This window comes from Lytechinus pictus, chromosome 19, assembly GCF_037042905.1.
Source record: "Lytechinus pictus isolate F3 Inbred chromosome 19, Lp3.0, whole genome shotgun sequence".
Classification (NCBI taxonomy): Eukaryota; Metazoa; Echinodermata; class Echinoidea; order Temnopleuroida; family Toxopneustidae; genus Lytechinus; species Lytechinus pictus.
This window is the reverse complement of record NC_087263.1, coordinates 5,303,226-5,326,225: the sequence shown is the minus strand read 5'-3', so window position 1 is coordinate 5,326,225 and position 23,000 is coordinate 5,303,226. Positions and strand designations below refer to the sequence as shown.

Sequence of the window (23,000 nt, the reverse complement as noted above, 5' to 3'; positions counted from 1 at the left end):
AAAAGTTTCCACTTTTTCACCAGATTTCCAGAGGGTGCTGCCTTGGTGCTACCTATAGTAAATGACACACGCAGTATCCCCAGGTAAATCTTGGGGGTGCTTCACCCCCCCCCCCCCCCCCGAGCACCCACGCTTCCCAGGGCCATGAAATGACCATCGAATTGTTATATGATTCATGTTATAATTTAGCCCCCTCCCCAATCCCCTGTTCTTCGAAATCGTTCTGGGAAGAGAGAGGGGACAGAGAGAGATAAGGAGGGGGTGGGGAGGAGGGGGTTGAAACTTGACAGAAACTCATAGAACAAATAAGACTTGCTGGAAAGTTAAGAGGAGCTTATCGTATTTATTGAAGTCCGTTGGCTTCAATGATTCGGATACAAGTTACCAATTTAAAGCAAACTACATATCATAGAGCTCTAAAACAAATTTATTTTCAAAAAGAGCCGAAACATGAATTTTAGTTGTTTAAAAATAGACATGAGTAACAAAATGAGTGGAAAACTTTACATAATATATTCAGAAATAACATATGTAACAAATCTGTCACTCACTCAAAAACATTTATACTGCATCATCAACTTTATTTGATTTTCGATAGATTACATGAGAATACAGAAGCTGGTTCTGAATTTTTGAATTTGTTATTTTGAGAGATTAGTACATGGCATTCAGCTTAAATGAAAATAATTTTTAAAAGAACGTCATGCATATTGATGCTACACAACTGGTGCTGCTACCAATAACAATAATAGCAGGATGGATAGAGAGCTTTTACCAAATTATACAAAAGCGCAAGGTGAGCAGTACGTGAAAATATTTTTCCCACCTCAATATTCATATTCAGCGGTATGACGTTTCAATAGTCCATCTTTCGAATACTATTCGACTGGTGATAACATACGACCACGCAGCATGAGCAGCGAGTAACATATTTGGATACCAATTTCAATTAGAGTAATGATATTGACACTGAAACGGAAATGATTATGATGATCATAATTCATTGAAAGAACTTTTAAAAGGGTTTCATCGTGAACATAATAGTAGGCCTAAACCAATACAAAAATAGCTTCCTTTGTGGTATTAGTGTACCATGATCATCGTCCCAACCATCTCCATCACCGTTTTCTTCTTCTTCTTCTTCTTCTTCTTCTTCTTCTTCTTCTTCTTCTTCATCATCATCACCATCACCATCACCATCCTCGTCACTCATCAGTATGATCAAGTCCTTATTATCATCATTACATTTTTTTCAACAAAAGGACGGACTAATGGATATCCGCCTGTAGGCCTATATTTCAATGATTTTTTTTTCCAAAGTGATTGGTTACGTATAGGCCTACATCAATAAAGGGTATTCAAGAGCGAAATATTTGACTTAATTTATTGGACAATGTTCTTAACCATCACCTCGACTATTGCGGGTGTTCGAAGTTTTCGGGGTGGTTTGTACTGGTTAGCAGTTGCCTCTGTGTTGGTGATGATGTAGTGTTGCAGCTCTGCAAACGCCCCTGGGCGGACTAGGTGAACACGAGGGTGTGATATGGCCCCCTCCCCTCGAAGCCGCTTCACATCGCTGTTTCGATCCTGAAGTTCCTTGTCGATCTGAGATTTTTTTTGGGAGGGGGGGGGGTGGATGGGGTGATATATACAGGAAAAAAATGATTTTATTGATTTGTACATAGACCAGTGGCGTGATAAGCCCATAATTTTGAGGGGCACAACATGGTGGACGGACAACATTTTTTGAAAAAAAAATTATGAGTGAGCGAAGAGAGCGAGCAAATATCAAGACTTTTTTAATGAAATCTCGAATTTTTGATAGATCATCAGGTAATATTAAAGTAAGATTATATATTTTCGCAATATTCATTTCATTTTATTTCTTTTTCTTTTGTTTTCCTTCCCGTGAAAATTTTGAGAGTCCAGTGCCCACAAGTGCCCCCTATCATTTTATACGCCAGTGACTGAGATTTCAAATTTAAGTCTGGTGTCACATTTAAATGTGGAACAACATAATTGTTTGCGTTTGGATGAAGAGTATTGTAATAAGTGTAGATCAATGCCTTATACACGTATAAGGTAGGAAAATGGTTGAAAGATTTAAATCTCACCATTGACTTCTGCTCCTCGGAGAGCGGTTCAGAAGAAGAATCTTTCATCTCAAGAAAGAAGATGTAGTAGGGCATCATTTCGTTCGGCTCGTAGACTGGTAGATTTTTGAAATATAAGATATAAACAAACAAATCAAGGCCCTGACCATCATTTTTAAATCATTTTTAATTTGAAAGATAGATTTACAAATATTGTTTACTGAGCAATACATTGCTTGCTGAGTATCCACAGGAAAAAGCGATAACGATGTTGTATTAGTGCGCAAAATCTAGTATTACCATCACTTTTTTATAGGTCATGTTTGACTAATTGTATACATTGTTTTTCATTTGTGTGGGAATATATCTTAAATCTGGATTCAAAGGTATTGTCATCATTATCATTAATAGGGCCATAAAATCATTACCATCATAACCATCACCAACACCACCATCGTCATCATCATCATCATCATCATCATCATCATCGTCAACATCAACATCAACATCATCATCATCACCAACATCATCATCATCATCAACATCATCGATCATCATCATCACCACCACCACAACCATCGTCATCATCATCACCACCATCATCATCATCATCATCATTATCATAATCATCATCATCATCATCATCATCAACATCATCACCATCATCACCATCATCATCACCACCATCATCATCATCAACACCATCATCATCATCAACAACAACATCAACATCATCATCATCATTATCAACATCATCACCATCATCATCATCATTATAATCGACACCATTATTTACGATATCATTCCACTCGCCATCATCATTTCAGTGAAAAAGAACACCGTGGTTTATCCTACTTGAGCATTTCTCATCGATCATGGTGCTCTCAGCTACCGAAAACTCTACCAGTGTTCTGTCTGTCCACTTCGCCGTAGCTGCCAGAATGCTGTCAGAGACAATCCGCTGGTCTAACTTCTCATACCGGACATTAAGCATTTGTCCTGTCCTAGATATTTTAAAGAAAAATGTGGGAAACATTTTTCATTAGTAAACTAGGCTTGGTTTTCATCAAAATGTAATGACGTTGTTGAAAAACAACGCAGACCAAAATGAATATTTTTTAAGGGAACATCTTTGTTCTGTTTAAAAATATGTTTATTTCATTCAATTGTATATATAGGCTATGATTAGGTTTTTGTCGTATTTATTTATTATTCAATTATCATTTACTTATTCACGCTTTCTTTATAAAAAAAAAGTAGGTGGTAGTTCTATATATTCAAGTCGGAGGCCTGCTTTGCAAGAGAGCCCTCATTCACATTTCGAACATTATACAATCACAATCGAAATCCAAATTCTACCCCCAAAACGTGTTTGTTCACGTTCGCATCAGTCAGAAGCTCTCTGGCATATACAGTAGATTGGGACACTTCCCCCTCCTCCCCCGAATAAAAATCCATAAAAAACAACAGCAAACAAACGAATAAAGTTCCATGAACAATGGGGGAAAAGACAAAAGAAATATGACATTATTTTTATCAACTGAATATCAGGGGTATACAGACCCACACGTCCGACCCATATCTATCTTTTTGTTTTTTCATTCTTAATTTTTCCTCCTTCCTTTTATAAATGTTTCCTTATTTTTCTCATTTTTATTTTTAACTACTAGAAAGTTTATAGGCATGATAGGGGTGGTCGCCTCAGCGCCGATGCCGCCCCTGTGAACGATTTTCAGGGGCAGGACAGCGGGGTTCAATTTTGCATCATGTGTCGACTGTATAAATAAATTCAGTCAAATTGCGTCTCACAGAGGCTCGTCTTTTTAATTAAATATATGAAAACAACTCGGCGACGCTGCTAGTTTTACACTCTTAAAAATGTTGGGCAAAAAAGACCCAATTTTTAACCATCACTGGGCAACATACTGTCCAAACAACTATTGGTTAAACTCTGTCCAAATTGGGTAATGAAAACTAATAATTGGGTAATAGATTTGCTCACTTTGGTAATAACTGCCCAGAATATATAACATTTTATACCAACATGCATTACCCAACACAATGGACAGTATGTTGCCCAACATTTCAAGTGTGTACATAAAAATGACCTCTCCAATAAAAACAGTAGGCAATGATAATTACCTGTACAAGAAATTAATGATGGGCATGTCTTGTTGGAAGTCTATGACCTCGATTACATCTCCCATCCGATATCGATAAAGACCAAACGGCTGGGTGACGACAATCTCGTATTTCTCTCCAAGTTCCAGTTCGTGCAAAAAGAAAGTTTGTGGGTTTGACGAAGACCTGTGTTTCAAGGGGGATATACAATCGATGGGGTCTCGAATAAGAATTATATTCAATTCTTTATTCCATTTCCATTCAAAACATAATACAAAATAATATAAAGTAATACAAATCAAGTACAATTTTACAGACGAGCATTCTTACTTCGTAAAAAACAAACAACAACAAAAACACTATAATATTAAGCATAAATGGAAATGAGGGGATCCACTAAAAAGCAAAGCTTGTAAAGTGTGGATCCTCTTGGAATATCCCCTCGGATCCCATTGGATCCCCCTATATATCCTCCCTTAGTCAGGCATTCAGATAATATAAAATCTAAAACCTGTGTCTATATGTTCTATTAATATCATCATAACCATGCAGTAACGTTGAATGACTCTTTCATAGTTATTTTTTCATTAGGGCCTACATTCATCTGATAAAAATGGATTATCACCATCGGAGAGTGGTCATGATACTTTGTATGTTGAATTATTATCAGCAAATATTATGATCATTTGACTATTTCCAATATCCTAAATTTATTTAGGTATATATTGTACATGTACATCAACTCATAAAAACGCACAAATTAAAATGATACATAAATACATTACAGCACTGAATACATATCATGAACAGTATAAAGATATCACTACCAACATCACCATCATTAGCAATTTCATCATCATCATCATCACCATCGCCACCATCATCGACATCATTCATTATTGTCACCATCCCCATTGATAATCACTTTAGTTAAGAGCCATCATGATCACCATCTTAGCTGAGTGACATCCTCGTCATCAAAACCATTTTCATAATTATGGTCATCATCATCGTAGTCGTCTTTAAAAGTTTACCAGCTTACATTTCTTGCTCCTTGATGAACTCCATGACAGCCCATTTGGCCAGGGGTATGTATCCTTTCTTCTTGATGAAATCCGGGCCCGGGTTAATACCAAGGCACGATTCAGAGCAGCCGTAGAACGGAGTCAGCAAGTTTAAACCTACATTTTGATACAAAACAGGGACCAGTTTTCATAAAATTTGTCATAATACTATAACTGAACGTTACTGAAGTCTGATTGGCTGATAGTAAACTTATCACAGAAATTGTGCATATTTTTTCATTACAACAAGCCTTTGTGAAACGGGATCCAGGAGAATAATCCGAAGTTAAGGGCGGTCAGCGATTCGTTTCCACAAAGATTCGCATTAGGCAATGCACTGGTGTGAAGCGGGGGATAGGGTGCTTAAGGGCACTGCCCCCCCCCCCCCGGAAAAAGAGAAATTAAAAAGAGGAAAGGAAAAGAGGTGAAATGTATTTCCTTTTGAAAATTATGTCAAAATCTATAACAAAATCAAATTTTCATTTTGAATAGGTCAGCCTATTTGCTCGCTCGCTTTGCTTACTCGCAAACTAAACAAAAGAGTGTTATATAATGTATGTTTGCTATATCTCGATAAGGTTCGGGGCGGGGGGGGGGGCTTACCTTTGCAGTAGGTTTTAGAGAGTCTCGGCCAGCTTCCATTTGAGTCTATCCCCATAACACACTGTACTTTTGGCCAGATCCTTTTGAGTATACCTACGAAGCCTTTCTGAAACTCTGTACGCAGTTCGGCAGCTCTATCAGGATCAGGACCGTACGTCTTCAGTTCCTTGACAACACCTTCCCTGATGGCTTGTGGGATGTTGAGGTCAGCGTTGAGGGCGCCCTGCTCAATGTCCCTGGTGAGGTTCTCCCATTCTTTCTCCAGAAGCTTCAGAGCGCTCTCCAGGAAATGGATAAACCCGATGATCACACGACCAAGGTTGCGGTCTTTGAGAGCAAAGAGAAGCTGGAGATAGAACGCTTCGTGCATCGTCCCGAGCTTATACGCGCTCGCTGGCGAAGGATACATGACGAAAGCCAAGTCCTCATCTTCCGACATAGTGGCCGCCGTCTCTATAACGGTCCCACATTTTGTCTTGAGGACTTTCGGTGCGACGTACAAGTAGAGAGTCTTTGCCAGGGGGTTGATAGAATAATGATGATCAGAAATATAAGCCATCATCGCGCCGATTCTCATCAACATCCTGCTCTTCTGCTTTTGTGGGATGTACTTGGGCTTCCCCGTCGTGCCTGTTGTTCGGATGTAGGAGTCTGGCAGTCCATCCACCAGGATGTTCTCCTCGCCTTCCGTCATGCGATCGACGTACGGCCGGTACCGTTCGTAGCTCGTCAGGGGATGCTGCTTCCGGAGGTCCCCAAGCGTCTGCATCCCTCGAAGACCGTGGTCATCGGCATACGCGGTACGCCTGTTGAGGTTCAGTATCTCTTGCCAGAGGTTTCGCTGATGTCGGATCGGGTTCTTGCATGACTTCATGATTTCCGAATGTTCCGACTTTCCTTTCAGACCCATGAAGACGTAGATAAATAGATGAATGGATACCTCGAAGAGACTTTGGTTGGGGTAGGGACGTTGGATCAAGATCCAAGCATATACCAATGACAGGACGAGAAGGATTCCACCCAAAATACCTGCGAAATTCGATGAAAATAAACAAGAAGCAAACATGTTTTACTGCCATTCGCAACAAAAAGTAAAGATTTTTTTTTTTTTTTTTTTTTACTACCATTATCGCAAATAAGACTAATAAAATACATCATTACTTTAATGATGCAAAGGAGATAAAGGGTTGCCATATTTATGATTGAAACCAAGCAAAAGGTTTTGCATTTTTCTGAGAAGAAAGAAAAATTAAAACGTTGTAATGATAACCGTGTCTATAGTCACCCATAAAATAAGTGCACCTTAAATAGTGCAGTGGGCAACCATAGGCGGCGGAAGCGGGGGGGGGGTGGGGCGGGGGACAGGTTCCCCCCTACATTTGAGGTGGGGGACGGTCCCCCCTAAATTTGTTGTTGAGAACCTATTTTTTTTTTTGCTTGTCAATTTTTTTCCCTGCGTCCCCCCAAAAAATTTCAGGTGCCCCCCCCTCCTGAATTTGTTGTGCCCCCCACTAAAATTTCGCTTGATAACCTTTTTTTTTTTTTTTTTTTTTTTTTTTTGCTTGTCAAAAAATTTAGGTTGACAACCAAAATTCAAAATTTCATGTGGACCCCCCTAAATTTTTTGCCTTCCGCCGCCAATGTGGACAACACAACATTTCATAATACTCTGCTGTGCAAACCCTGCACTCGAGTTAAGGGGTCTGAATGACTTGGGTATACTAGATGCAATCTCGCTTGAAACAGCAAGTTGTAATTGTGCTAGTCTTGCATGAGGTCCCACTTGTTCAAAGTTTCAATCGGGGTCTTTGCCTGCAGATTAACATTTTGCACCAGATGACACATGATAGAAAAGCTCGCCGTAAAAATGTACTATGTCCCATCTACCCTCATCCTCAGTGCACTTATCCTAAAACGTGAATTGTACCGTATATTTTTGAAAGATTGAAAGAAAAATATATTATACTGGTTTAAATGGATATGTATATTTGGGATAGGTGGTTAAAAACATGTTTCATTGCAACAAAATTACACAACATGGAGTAAACTTTGCACAGTAAATGTTTTTTACCCCAAACATACATGTTCCCTCTTTATCCAGTTATTGGGTAAATCTTATTAAGTTGTTTAACCTGGAGATGAAAAAAAAACCGAAAAGGAAAGGTAATTAACACCTCAAACAAAATACTGACCTGATATAAGACGCACCCATATCGGAAGACAAGCGCAGTAAGCACCTATGAGCGAAACACAACTCAGTGATGCGCACACCGCAGATACTCTACCCAACTTCGAGTATAAGCCCGCCATATTGGAACTTTATAACAGTCAGCAATTTAAGCTTAAGGCCAAACTAGGAGTTCACCCAAGTACTCCTTTTCCCCACAAAGTCTGGTGTGCACGTCGCGATTACATGATCGCATGGTGGTATTCTGTCGGCCCTATAGCTATAAGTTTGTTTAGTCAGTAGTGCTTCTAAACGATTCAAAGTTCAAAAGCGATTGATGTTAATTCAAAAAAATCTTGGCAAATAGAGGAGGGGTCGGAGAACTCTTGTGCGGTTCCCCTACCCCCCCCCCCCCAAATAAAAAAAAACGGTGGGACGTGAGGTGACCAAATACTAGAGAATTGTATACAGAGTTACACACCCACGCCTGTCTTTTTAAATACTCTTTTCTTTTTTTTAGTCCATTTTCCTTTCTTCCTCTTTATTTTCATAACCCGAAAAATAATAGGATAATAAGGGTTGCGCCTGCCCCTGTAGCGCCGCACCAGCCCTATATATCCCCCTACCAAGGCCCCTACCACTCCGCCCTTCGATCGTATTATCAATGGGATTGTATGTATTGAGATAGTAAGAGCCACTTGACCCTGAATATGTACATATAACTGAGGGAGGATTCAGGAATTCATAAAAGCTGGAGTACGGACATTTGGGAGCAATTTATGTAAATTTGATAAAGGTATATGACCGAAACTATAATAGTATTTTACATTATATTGTGTTTTTTATTTGAATTAATCTTTTGCTATGGTAAATAATGCAGTACGAAGATATTTTTTTTTTCACAAGAAACATGATGAAAAGGGTCTCGGTCACAAAGCATAAATATCCCAACCCCCCCCCCCCCAAAAAAAAAAAACAGGAATGATTTTTTTTTTAATGGCAATCACAGAAAGGTGTTTTATCCGCGGTTTTATCTCCAATAAAGACTAAAAACCTGACCAAAATATGAATTAAAACATGATAAGAATATGACAAATTTTTGCATTCCCAAAAGGGACGCATTTTGCTCCCCAAATCAAACAAATAAAAAAAATCGAACTGTCGAAGCAAGAAAGAAAGTCATGAAAAGGGATGCACAGTTAAAATTATGTCCGAATGGGAGGGGACTGCCCTCCTACACCCATGGACAAGTATCTGGTGATAATATTCGAAATTTTGAACTATTGATGGGGTCATCATAGAGAGAAGGCAATTACAATGTGCAAACAATTAAGATAAATCTATTCTATAGATAAATAGTGTAGCCATTTTATGCAAGATTATTTATTTCAAGATTTCATGATTTATTTACTCTCCGGTTGTTTGAACTACTATGATTGGGAATAAAGATCAAAGGTTATTTGCCACGTGCAAAAAAAAGCTATTTCATCGCCAAACTGGGGTTGATTTTTACAAGATTATTGTTTATGTTTAGATTTCATCATTTTTAGTAGTGGTAGTAGTGGTGGTGGCAGTAGTAGGTAGTAGTAGTAGTAGTAGTAGTAGTAGTAGTAGTAGTAGTAGTAGTAGTAGTAGGAGAAGTAGTAGTAGTAGTAGTAGTAGTAGAGAAGTAGTAGTAGTAGTAGTGGTAGTAGTGGAAGTAGTAGTAGTAGTGGTGGTGGTGGTAGTAGTAGTAGTAGTAGTAGTAGGAGAAGTAGTAGTAGTAGTAGTAGGAGAAGTAGTAGTAGTAGTAGTGGTATATAGTAGTAGTAGTGGAAGTAGTAGTAGTGGTGGTGGTGGTAGTAGTAGTAGTAGTAGTAGTAGTAGGAGAAGTAGTAGTAGTAGTAGTAGGAGAAGTAGTAGTAGTAGTAGTGGTAGTAGTAGTAGTGGAAGTAGTATAGTAGTGGTGGTGGTGGTAGTAGTAGTAGTAGTAGTAGTAGTAGTAGTAGTAGTAGTAGTAGTAGTAGTAGTAACAGTAGTAGCAGGAGTAGCGGGAGTAGAAGGAGTAGTAGTAGTTGTTGTAGAAGTGGTGTTGGTGGTGTTGGTGGTGGTGGTAGTAGTAGTAGTAGTATATAGTAGTAGTAGTAGTAGTAGTAGTAGTAGTAGTAGTAGTAGTAGTAGTAGTAGTAGTTGTAGTAGAATTGGTAGTAGTAGTAGTAGTAGTAGTAGTAGTAGTAGTAGTAGTAGTAGTAGTAGTAGTAGGAGAAGAAGTAGTAGTAGTAGTAGTAGGAGAAGTAGTAGTAGTAGTAGTGGTAGCTAGTAGAAGTTGTTGTTATTGTTGTTGTTGTTGCAGAAGTAGTAGTAGTAGTAGTAGTAGTAGTAGTAGTAGTAGTAGTAGCAGTAGTAGCAGGAGTAGCAGGAGTAGAAGGAGTAGTAGTAGTAGTAGTAGTTGTTGTTGTTGTAGAAGTAGTAGTAGTAGTTGTAGAAGTAGAAGTAGTAGTATTAGTAGTGGTGGTGGTAGTAGTGGTAGTAGTGGTAGTAGTAGTAGTAGCAGTAGTAGCAGTAGTAGCAGTAGTAGCAGTAGTAGCAGTAGTAGTAGTAGTAGTAGTAGTAGTAGTAGTAGTAGTAGTAGTAGTAGTAGTAGTAGTAGTAGTAGTAGTAGTAGTAGTAGTAGTAGTAATCACCGTTTGTCTTTTTTCTTACTCTCTTTCAGGATAATATGGGGCTTGGTTCTTGTTACCGCTGTTGCCATTATGCTATATCAGATCATTTATCAAGGCATAATTTACTCTAAATCACCAATCAACACGCGTGTTGACGTCGAGTTTGCCGAATATCTCGAGTTTCCATCTGTTGTTATCTGTAACTACAATTTATACAGGTAAGACTAATCTCACTAAAAAAAAAATCCCCTATGATTAAATGATAACATAAAAAGCGCACTTATATTTATTGGAGCAACATACTAGTAATAATTTATTTGAAATTTGGTGCAGTCCCCCCCCCCCAAAAAAAAAATATATTGCAAGATAGATGGTGGATATGTCCTACATTTTTTTCTTAATATTGACAGTTCCATATGCATGGATGGGAGAGCATACCGCAATCTGATATAGCCCCCCCTCCCATCCTTCCATCCTTCGCCCCCCCCCCCCCCTCCACACATGCACAGGGGGAATGTTTATTTGTAGTAACAACATAGTCTGCAAGAAGTGCAGACTCAAATTTGACACTTTAACCAAAAACATGTCGAGAGTGAAGACTAGTTTCCAGACTCTCTGTTTCCTTGAGAGAGGCAGCCACGTTACGTAGTGAATCTAGTCTCTCTACCTCAGACTCTGCATAATGCACTGTGTAAATTGCGAAAAACCAAGGGTCTGTTTATGCAGACTAGTAACAACTAGCCCGAACCACCCACGGTCATCGTGGGGAGATCAGTCGAACTTCTAACCAATCCGACGGCAGTACTGATGTGATGTCGTATAATCTGCGCAAATCGAGTCGCAGTCAGAGAAATTGTTATCGCACGTTTGTCGTATCCACTCAGTGGAGTGATTTCTTGTTGTTTTATGGAACATGCTGTGCATTTACACCATAATCACAAATCATAAACATCGATTCTTTGTTTCCTTTTAAATCTCATCATCAGAAAATCATACTTGGAAAAGAATGAGAAAGAGTTTGCCGATTTCCTGAGATACGTAGCAGATCTGACGGCGACCCATCAATCATTCGATTACTCAACGTACAGAGGCAACTTAACCACAAGAAACTTTACAAACTTGAGTCTGAACGCGGCCCATCAACTCGATAGTATATTACTGTTAGTACATGATTATGTTCACATTTTTTTATTTTTTTTTAATCAATGCCTCTTTAAGGGTCTTTGTGTTTCCAGTAAACTTCAAACTTTTCAAAACTGTTTAAAACTAAAAATGCTGATTTTGATATCCAAACGCATACGAAATGTTTATACCGAGTATAATGAATAAACCAGCAGAAACGTTTAGCTCCACGCAATCTTTTTATTCATTCATTCATTTATTGATTCCACTTTTAAAAACGAATAACATAATATACATAACAAATGTATTCATAAACATAGTGTATCAAAGATCAAAATAAATATCTAACATAAGTATTTAAACATAAGGTACACTACAAAAAGTAAAAAAGTGAGGAGCCTAAATAAAAAGCAGAGCTTGTAGAAAATTAGGCTCCCATTAGGAGAAAATATAAGTTGTTACTTTGGGCGAACAAATGTGGAAACGGAATACATATTTATTACATAGAATGTTTTACACAAAACATATCGAAAGGCATCAAGTAACCCAAAAATGATGAAGTAGATAAAGAATAACAATAGTAGGATGAAATGAAATTGGAAAACGACCAAAAAGATGGAGGGGGAGTCAAGGGATAAATAATACAAATAAAGAATAAGAAAGAAAGAATAGAAAAACATAATTATTATTATCATAATTTGCAATCATCAGTACGATCCAGCATTGTACCTCTTTAGGAGGTATAACTTAAGCTTGCGTTTGAAACAATTGAGAGAGGGACTATCAACCAGTTTGTTGTTTAGGCTGTTCCAGAATTTGGGTCCTGTTGTAGTAAAAGTGCAATTAGCAAAAACGGTTCGGGTTTGTGGGAGGTGGTAGTGATTAGCTTGTCTAGTTGAATGGGAATGTAAAATGAAATTGCGTTGAAATAATGGCGCAAAGGAATCTGGTAAATTGTCATTCTTAAGTTCGAACATAAATATACCAAGGTTGTACAGATATAAATCAGATATTTTCAAAATTGTGCAATTATAAAAAAGGTTGTTTGTATAAGCACGAAATCCAGCGTTATTGATTATTCTTATAACACGCTTTTGGACAATGTTAATTTTATCCAAGAGGGTCTTGGAGCTATTACCCCATGTTAGAATACAGTAATTGATGTAGGGCAAGATTAGAGCAGAATAAAGTATACGTAACACATGAAAGGGTACAAAGTGTTTCAGTTTGTTTATCACACCAGTGTTACGAGATAATATTTTACATAAGGAATCAATCTGTACCCGTCATGTTAGCTTACTGTCGATATATATACCTAAAAATTTGATAGAATCAACCTGGGAGATGTTTTTATTATTTATAAGTATACGACCGGGTAAAGTGGCATCCGAGTTGCTGAATAGCATAAAATTAGTTTTATCAACGTTAAGGGACAATTTATTTGCCTGTATCCAATCAAAAACAGCTGTTAGTTCAGTATTAATGATATTTAAAAGAGTATTGGGGTTATGATGGGAGCAAAAAATATTGGAGTCATCAGCAAAAAGAATAAAAGATAACACTGAAGAGGAATTCTGTAAATCATTGATATATAAAATAAAGAGGAGCGGACCTAATAAATGAACCTTGTGTGACTCCATATCTAATGGTTTGAGGGGTTGATTCAACACCATTAATATACACATATTGCTGTCTATCATGAAGGTAGTCCCTGAACCACTCCAAGGCCTTTCCTCGAATTCCGTAGTGAGACAACTTGTGTAGCAAAATATCATGGTTAATGGTATCGAAGGCATTGGAGAGGTCCAGAAAAATACCCGCAGTATGTAACTTGCTGTCAATAGCTCTGGCAATTTTATTAATGAATAACAAGAGGGCATGTGTTGTTGAATGTTGTCTGCGAAAACCAAATTGAGAACCAGAAAGCACATTATTGTTATTTAAAAAATCAAAGAGGCGAGAGTAGACAATTTTTTCTAATATCTTGGAGAAGCTGGTTAAAAGAGATATAGGGCGATAATTTCCTATGTCATGTTTATTGCCTTTCTTAAAGATAGGTATGACCTTGGAAATCTTCATTTTCTTTGGAACCGAGCCAGTTGTTAAAGATAAATTAAATATATGTGTTAACGGACAGACTATTTGGTAAATGACTTTTTTTAATAAGGCATTTGTTACACCGTCATATCCAGGGCTTTTCTTAAGCTTCAGATTGGAAAAATAAACTATGAACAATTTTGTTACGTAGGAAAGAATGAAAGGGGGAATTGGGAGTAGGTATGTTTTCTGCAAGATTAGGTCCTATGTTAACAAAGAATGAATTGAATGCGTTGGCAATGTTAGTCTGATCGTCAATGCGTGCGCCTCCAAACTGGATGTCGTAAAAATCATGACTATCATTATTTGTTTTATTTAAAACCTTATTAATTGTTTTCCACGTACCACCAATGTTAGATCTAAAAAAAAGGACTGATTCGAAAAGTATTGTTCTTTTGCCATACGTAGAGTAAAAGTTAACTTATTCCTGTAAAGTTTGTATCTCATTTTGTTAGTTTCGCTAGGATTTGCTTTGTATTTGCAGAATAATCTGTTTTTCTTATTTATAGACCTAAGTAAACATTTGGAAATCCAGGGTGATCTGGGTATCTTCTTATAGTTTCGACGAGAAGAGCATTGAAGGGGTATGGTGGTATCAAGTGATTCAAAGAATATATCAATAAATGTATCAAAAGCTAGGTTGGAATCTTCGAGATTAAGTATTGGTTGCCAGCTAATAACTGAAAGACTTTCTTTAAATCTGCTAATATTGTTCTCAGATAAAATCCGAAATTCGTTTTTTGGGGGGAGAGGAATGTTTCATGTTTGATATGAAGGAAAATATTGGGAAATGATCAGATAGATCAGAGACAATAATTCCAGAAAGGGAAGGAGAATATATATTTGTAAAGATATTATCTATTAGGGTTGACGAGTTATCAGTAACTCTAGTGGGCCTCGTGATGGCCGGAGCGAATGAATGTGTGAGTAAAATCTCGACAAAGTCTCTGCAATTTGAATTTTAGTGATATTGAAATAAGTTGATGTTAAAGTCTCCCATGATAAAGCACGGTTTGTTACTGATGATAGGTGAGGACAATATAGACTGAAGCATAGATATAAACTGTGAGGAATCAGCATTTGGAGGTCTATAAATTTCACCTATGATAATGTTTTTATCACAATTCAGTTCAACGAAACTACATTCTATATCTTGAGTCATGTATGTTAATTCAGGTCTAGTATCAAAAACTAGCTTATCAGATATATAAAATGCGACTCCGCCTCCTGATTTGCCTTCCCTATTGTTGCAAATAAGCTTGAACCCTTCTATTGAATGTATTGATGTAGGCGAGTCAGTAAACCAGGTTTCACAAAGTCCGATAATCGAAAGATTTACATCTAAATCATTGATGAGTAGTTGGAATGGGTCGAAGTTTTTCAGTGTTGAGGCTACGTGCATTGTGGTGTAGTAGAGAAAGTGTACTTGGGCACCTGGCAAAAGTGGTCTCAGATAATTTGCTTGAAAGATAATAGTTAGAAGACAAGTTATTCACAAAAACATCATTTTCATCTGAATCAAGTTCAAAGTCGAATCTATACATCAAAACCCATAACAAGATCTTTATTATGCTTGGAAGGGGCCGGGGGGCTCCCATTTTCAAAATTTTATTTTGGATGATATTTTCCTCCCCAAAAAACCTCACAAGCATTTGAAATAAATGATTATGGTAAGCGTACTCTCACCCGGTGTAGACCTTATTATATACATTTTTTTCATTACCACTTTTCTAAGGGGGGGGGGGGGGTCGAATGACCTCATCCCCATATTTACGACCCTGTACATTGAACCTTTTCTCGACCATGTTCAAAATATCTTTAAATCAGGGCGGTGTCTGGGCCCTTGCGATTGAGTGATTAAGAATGACAAGAAAACAAGAAAAGTGGAAAGATGAATAAATGAAGAAGATATAGACGAATATTGAGAAGAGTCTACTTCGTCTTGTGAGAACTATAATACATTACCCTTTTTCTGTTAGAAAGTGAAAAGGGGCCTAAGCTTTCGATCCTAGCAGAATCTTCGTCGGAGGCAAAATGACAAACATATAAACTTTATATGTTTGTCATTTTGCCTCCGACGAAGATCATTTTGCCTCCGACGAAGATTCTGCTAGGATCGAAAGCTTAGGCCCCTTTTGACTTTCTAATTTACTCCATTGGCTCTCTTTTATTAGATAAGCAGTTTTCAGCAGCTTCTTTTTGCCTTTTTCTGTTAGAAAAAATAGTTTTATGTCGCCCCAATCAGAGCATTTTCGTGTCGCTGCCCCCTGTGTGACGAGAATAATATGACATTATAATCTATTTTATCTTTATTCCAGAGCAACGTTCGACAATGAAGCCATTTCGAGTGCAAATTTTTCTCTTTCAATTCTTGAATTTGGGGTGTGCTTTACCTTTAACTACAACACGATCGACCGTTTGAGAGCTCGGGCGCCCGGTATGTTGTATGTTTAATTTTTATACTTCATATTCATTTCACTTATTCGGCTGGCTCAGTTTTTAAAGTTTTATATAAATATATTAGGTGTTGTGAGTCAGTGGATAAGCCACCGGACTTTGAACCACAAGGTCCGGGGTTGGAATCCCACCGTGACTCTCGCGTCCTTTGGCAAGGCGTATTATCTACATTTGCCACTTCCCACCCAGGTGTAGTAATAAATGAGTACCCAGTAGGAGTTCCTTGAATGCTCGAGCCTGGTCAGGGTAGCCGGGCTAAAGCAGTCGTATACAGTGCTTAGAAACATTTCATTAAGCTCTATATAAATATTGCCTATTGTTATTATATCCACAAGACCAACGATTATTCAGCGTGATGAGTGTAATAATTATTGTGACGAATGGGAGGGGATTAAGATCAACATGAATGTCATGATAACTTTTAAACATTTTTGGGATTTTACCTTGATTATGACTTATATTGATTCGATGAAATAAGGCCCTTTAATGAATTTCATCTCCTTTGTACACAAAATATAAAAATGAGCCATTTTCGGCATTACATTGTCTCATAAAAAGTCATTTGACGTCGCGATGCTATTCCCGTATGTCGTGAAATTGGTCTCAAAAGTTGCACGAGACTTTAAAGAAAAAAATCATAAAATTTTGCGGCGCTATCTTTTTTGCGTTTTGGAAATTTCGCGCCAAAGGTTGAGGGGGGGGGACATCATGGCCCCAGTCCTTTTAGGGTTAAACAATTCGAGCTTAAATTTTAAACAGCGTTTTTACAGTGTAATTTGAGAAAGATAATGTGATGTCAAGATATTTATTAATAATAGGGTGATTTAGATACATGGTATCACTATTTCTCTATTGTCTCATTCTTTTTAGTGTAGTAGGTTTCACGGTACACCATGTATCTTTCTTGGGCATATGTTGGTCCTGAAAAGGACCACCCAATCTCATTCTTTTTGTTTAAAAAATTTTTATATCGTTTAGGGATTTCACATGGACTACAAGTATTGCTGGATGTTAGAGAGTGGGAGTATTTCTACTCACCCGCTCTAGGTATTCCTGGTTCGTCTGGGTTCCAGATCCAGGTCTTTGATAGTAACACCACTACCCCGCGGGTCAACGAGTACGGGGTAGCCGTAGGACCAGGAACGCGAACCCTTATTGGTCTTAGTCTTTATGAGGTAGCTTATTTGAGTGTTGGCCATGGGTGATGATGATGATGATGATGATGGTGATGATGATGATGATGATGATTGTGGTGATGATGGTGATGATGATGATGATGATGATTGTGGTGATGATGATGATGATGATGATGATGATGATGATGGTGGTGATGATGATAATGTTGGTGGTTATGATGATGGTGATGACGCTGCTGCTGCTGCCGCTGATGATGGTGGAGGTGATGGTGATGATGATGAAGATGTGATGACTGATATTTGAGATAATCAGATAAATATTACAGATTTATGATAGATCATTGCGATGACGAAGATGACAATAAGACTTTTTTTCGAAGATGCCATAAATAATTATGAATCGGCAGACGTAAAGACTTCAACAACTCCTAAGAAAAGTTTTTTTTTTTCATTATTTTCTCAGAGCCATAACTTACCACCTACTCTCGGTGGTAAGTGCGGAGAGAAAACACTCAAGTACCACGATGTATACCGAGTGAGCTCGTGTCGGCTCGAGTGTCAAACAGACTTCGTGATCGCATCGTGCGGATGTCGTGCACATTTTATGCCAGGTAAGCCACACCCCTACCCAAGCCCCAACCTATAACCCCGGGTCTGACCCAGTGCGGGTTAAAAAAAACACCGCACCGGGTTGCGAACCTTCTATTCCAATAGAAGGATACTACCGTGGAAATGTCGTAAGACGAAAACGACAACACAACAACCTTTTACCTCATTGTCTACACTGGTTACGCCAGCGATATCCTTATACCGAGTTCCAACTGCCGCGATTTGCTCCACGAATCAAATGGTGGTCTTAAGTAATCGCGATGCTCGTATCAGATCAGTGGCGGCAATTGATCGTAAAAACAATTTGAATGGTCTAAAAATATCTGCGATCAGATACGAAATTGTGGTTTTCGTAACGAATTGTACGACGGTGAAGTGCATGGGAACGATGCGTAATTTAAGATATTAATAAAATAATACCAATCACCTCAAAAAGAATGTTCATTCCCGATCAGAAAAAATAAAACAAAACAACCCTTAATCCCCGATCCCTCGTGCCGCCCCGTCCACCCACCCCCGACTTTAGACCTATTTCTTATTCCAATGTTTCCTCCATTTTTCTGCTTATAGGATCAGACAGGGAATGTAACCCACCAGAAATGATGTGTGTTCGAGATGCTGCCAGTGAGTAATTTCATTATCAAAAATATATACCAGTAACTGCGGAGCCTTTAAAGTGCCCATCGACTTGACGACATGGCGAGATACTTTATCTTGCCATGCCGACATAATAACCTTATTATGTCGACATGGTGAGATACGGTATCTCGCCTAGTCGACTTATAAAAAGTTATATGTCGACATGGCGAGATACGTTATCTCGCCAATTCGACTTTTAAAAAGTTATATGTCGACATGACGAGATACGGTATCTTGCCAAGCTGACTTATAAAACGCTATATGTCAACATAGCGAGATATTTTATCTTGCCAAGTCGACTTATAATATATTATATGTCGACATTGCAAGATATGAAGTGTCCAAGGCCCGGCGAGAGTCCAAATATCTCGCCAAGTTGACATATAACTTTTTTTATGTGGAAATGTGATTTGTGATTTAGACGGAAAATATCAATAAAATATAATTTGATTAACGTGAAAGGGAAGAAGAAAGACAACTATGGAAGAAGTTCTAAAGTTATCAGAGTAATGAGTTAAGTGATAGGATTGTTTGATCTCATTTTATTTGATTGAGTTTGATTTAGATCAAAATTTTCCGTATATATATTACTTTTTGATCGAAATTCTGCCAGAAACTTTCAACAAAGACGCAGCCTTCCGCTGTGAGTGCCCTATCCCCTGTCGCCAAGTCAGATACGAGGCCACTGTCTCGCAAACCAAATATCCCTCCGATTTTTACAGCAAATACCTAGCGGACCAGATTTCAGCTACACGGAATGTAAATTTGACTGAAGACAATTTCAGGTGAGGAAATAATTGTGACTTTCCCTTTTTCCCTACTTTTATAAACACGTGCACACGTTAAGACCAATATTGCCATATCATTTCTGTGTATTGGATGTGAGCTCTGTGTTATTTCATTTCATTATTCTTATAATTTTAATCATTATATTCTAAACGTTCTTGATATTTTATAATTCATCATGTAGTTTGGTAAAATATCTGCACTCTAAAACTGATCTTTTTGCCATGACGTTTCTTGACTGTCTCTTCAACTTAATATATGCTAATGTTATATGCGATATATATATGCAATCATTTTGAATGATAATTACTCATTATCCATTGCCATTATTTTTTGGGTTTTTTTCTATTGCATTAGGAGTATGATGTAAAACATTTTTGCTCATCATGTTTTATCCTGTAGGCCTGTGAATAAACTTAATATTGGACTAGGAAAAGATACACAAGTTATTTCTAATAAAGATTAAATCTCTCCTTTTTTCGTTGGCAGGGACAGCTTATGTCTCATCAATATATTTTTCACCGAGCTCATCCGACATAAGACAACACAACAACAGGCCTATTCATTCGTTAGCCTCCTCAGTAAGTCTCAAGCCCCCCCCCCCTCCCCCGTTCGTATTATCTGACAAACCGAATACTAGTAAATGAATATCATTTTGACCGCAGCTGGCAGCACACTGAAAATGCCCAATGCGAAATTAATCAATAATGGAAATAGCAAATGTTAAACGGTCTTGCTACAATATTATGAATCTGACAGTGATAATTCGCAACTATACAAATCTGATTTTGTTGGCTTGAATTTTAATTTATACCGATGTTTATTGTCTCTATACATGTATGCTCAAAATAATTTCAACGAGAAAAATGTTGTTGCATGGTATACTTTTCCACAGCTTTTATTTTTGGTTTATATCTTAAGGCAAACTTTCTCGGCAGTAGTCTGCGGGGAAGTTGATATGATGCATTTATATTGTTTTGTATAAAAAGAGTTCACTCACGGGTGCGTATTCTAATGATATAAAAACCGGGATAAAAACACTCAATTAAAAACAATGAATTCCATGACTTTCAGATGAGTTGTCTATTCTCGGTCTTAAGGGCAAAACTTTCTAGACAGTCTGCTGGATAAGTTGATATAGTTACAATGATGCATTTTACATTATATAAAACACAATTATTGCCAAGTATTAATTTTCTGACGTTAGAAGAGTACATAATTAAATCTTAATTTATATATTTTATTTCTATTTTTTGTAAATCCATTTTTATTTTTTCTAGGTGATATAGGAGGCTCGCTCGGGATGTGGATTGGCGGAAGCATTCTTACCTTAGTTGAAGTCTTTGATATTATGGGATATTCAATATTCAAAACCAGAGGAAGATGATCAGAGGCGGGGTGAGGGAGGGGGCGACCACCCTCTATGATTTTTCAAGTAATGAATAAAAAAAGAATAGAGAGAGAAAAAAAGAAGAAACGGAGGGATAGAAGAAGAAAGAAGGGTATATTCAACACCAAAGGAAAATTATCAGGGGCAGCACCAAAGAGGGGGACAGGGGCGACATCTCCTCTGTGATAGTTCAAGTAATGTGAAGAAATAACAAAAAAAAAATAGGAGGAAACTGGTGGAGAGAAGAAGGAAAAATGTTATAAAATGAAAGGTCTGGGTCTCCAGTAATGAAAAAAGAGAAGGAGAAAGAAGAAAAGGGTGAAGAGAAGGGGAAAAAAGAAGAAGAATCTAAAAAGGAGTGGTCTGTGCCTCTACATTCAATATTCGAAACCAGAGATAGATGATCAGGAGAGGCGCCACGGGGGTAGGGGGTGGAGCCAGCATCCCCTATAGTTTTTCCTGACCTGGGGCCTGTCCTACAAAGAGTTACAATTAATCCGATCAATCGCAACAAAACGGAAAGCAGCAAAGTCAACATATAAAATGCATGTTTGTTCAATAAATTTCTAGATATGAATGTACATGTATATCCATAAATTCATTGATTTCTTGACAATTTGGTGTAATTTCCTTTGTTTACAAATTTCCTGTAGAAAAAAATTATGACACTGATGGATTTCCATATAGTTATGATTGATCCAATCAGTTGTAACTCTTTGTAAGACGGGGCCCAGCAATATAAAAAAAAAGAAGAGAGAGAAAAAAAACAGGATAGAAGAAAGAAGGGTATAAGGTCTGGGCCTCTATATTCAATATTCAAAACCAGGGGAGAAGATCAGGGGCGGCACCAAGGGGGGGGGGCAGGGGCGACCACTTTTCTATGATTTTTCAGATTTTTGTGGGATGTGCGGGAGTGTTTATTCTTTTTTCCCCTCCATTTCCGGTATTATATTACTTAATTTCTTTCAGTGAATTTGAAAATGAATGGATTAACATAAATTTATGTATATGAATTATTTATTTTACTGGTACCTTGATGTATTATTCATGAAGTTATTATGATGTATCATTTATGAAGTTTAAAATCTATGAAGTCAGTTTATGTTTGTATTCACTGGAAGAAGCAATAAAAGAATACTTTAAAACAAAAAAGTAATGAATAAAAAGGAAGAGAAGAGAAGTAAAAGAAGAAACGGAGTAATAGAAGAAAGAAGGGTATAAGGTCTGGGCCTCTACGTTCAATATGCAAAACTAGGGAAACCATCAGGGGTGGTGCCAAGGCGGCAGGGGCGAGCACTCCCTATTATTTTTTCAAGTAGTGGAAAAGGGAAAAGGTAAGGAAAGAAAAGGATAAAGAGAAGGGGGAGAAGAATAAAAGGGGAGGTCTGCACCGTGAAACGCTTATCCCTATAATGAATTGAGAATAGTTATGTCACTTTTAGGTTGTTTTGTCCGCCCCCCCCCCCCCCACCGCCAAAGAACTTTCTTGGTATACATCCACGCCTGGCTGTTCTATTAAAGGACTATTTTGGATGCTACATATTGAGAGTTTATTGCAAACACAATTGAGGAATTCCTTCATTGTTTTAGAATAAAACGGAGCATTCATAATTTAACAATAATTAACGAAATCCCTATTTCTATATTATAGAAAAGGAATATTTTCTGGGGAAAGTGATAAAGAAAGCTCGATTGAAACTAGAAACGTATTAAATTAGACAAAAGCACTAAAGACCTTTTTAATTACAGGTAAACCAGAAGGTTTACCGTGTTTAATATGTTTCGTGTACAGGATTTAAAATAAATCCAGATCGGTTTTGAGAAGCGATAAGCTCAACGTGAGATTTTGATTTAAACATTGTGGATTTGAATTCAAATTAGATTATTTTTTTAGATTTAAAGCATTCAAATAATCAAATTTTGACTGCTCACTGAATTTATTCAAAATCCTTGAAATTTACAGTACAACAAATCTTAGATTGGTTTGTAATCCTAGAGTGTCAAGTCTCCAAATGTTTAGTTGTATGAGTATCTCATGAATTATACATTTGACATTGATGGTATTTATTTCAAA

General features: G+C 37.5%; 2 protein-coding genes across 2 annotated transcripts; one reads left to right on the top strand and one right to left on the bottom strand.

The window, feature by feature from the left end:
* Nucleotides 1–323: 323 nt before the first annotated feature.
* Nucleotides 324–8,507, bottom strand: LOC129282625 (uncharacterized). The gene is made up of 7 exons (XM_064113849.1): nt 8,074–8,507; nt 5,882–6,910; nt 5,257–5,395; nt 4,236–4,400; nt 2,949–3,097; nt 2,115–2,209; nt 324–1,605 (listed from the first exon to the last, which is right to left on the bottom strand). The coding sequence occupies exons 1-7, from the start codon at nt 8,189–8,191 to the stop codon at nt 1,384–1,386; spliced, it is 1,917 nt and encodes a 638-aa protein (XP_063969919.1). The 5' UTR covers nt 8,192–8,507; the 3' UTR covers nt 324–1,383.
* A 2,237-nt stretch (nt 8,508–10,744) lies between these two features.
* LOC129282628 (acid-sensing ion channel 4-A-like) lies at nt 10,745–21,247 on the top strand. The gene is made up of 9 exons (XM_064113991.1): nt 10,745–10,908; nt 11,677–11,850; nt 16,228–16,346; nt 17,345–17,541; nt 17,966–18,113; nt 18,682–18,735; nt 19,364–19,535; nt 20,026–20,117; nt 20,817–21,247. The coding sequence occupies exons 1-9, from the start codon at nt 10,781–10,783 to the stop codon at nt 20,921–20,923; spliced, it is 1,191 nt and encodes a 396-aa protein (XP_063970061.1). The 5' UTR covers nt 10,745–10,780; the 3' UTR covers nt 20,924–21,247.
* The last annotated feature ends 1,753 nt before the right edge of the window (nt 21,248–23,000 follow it).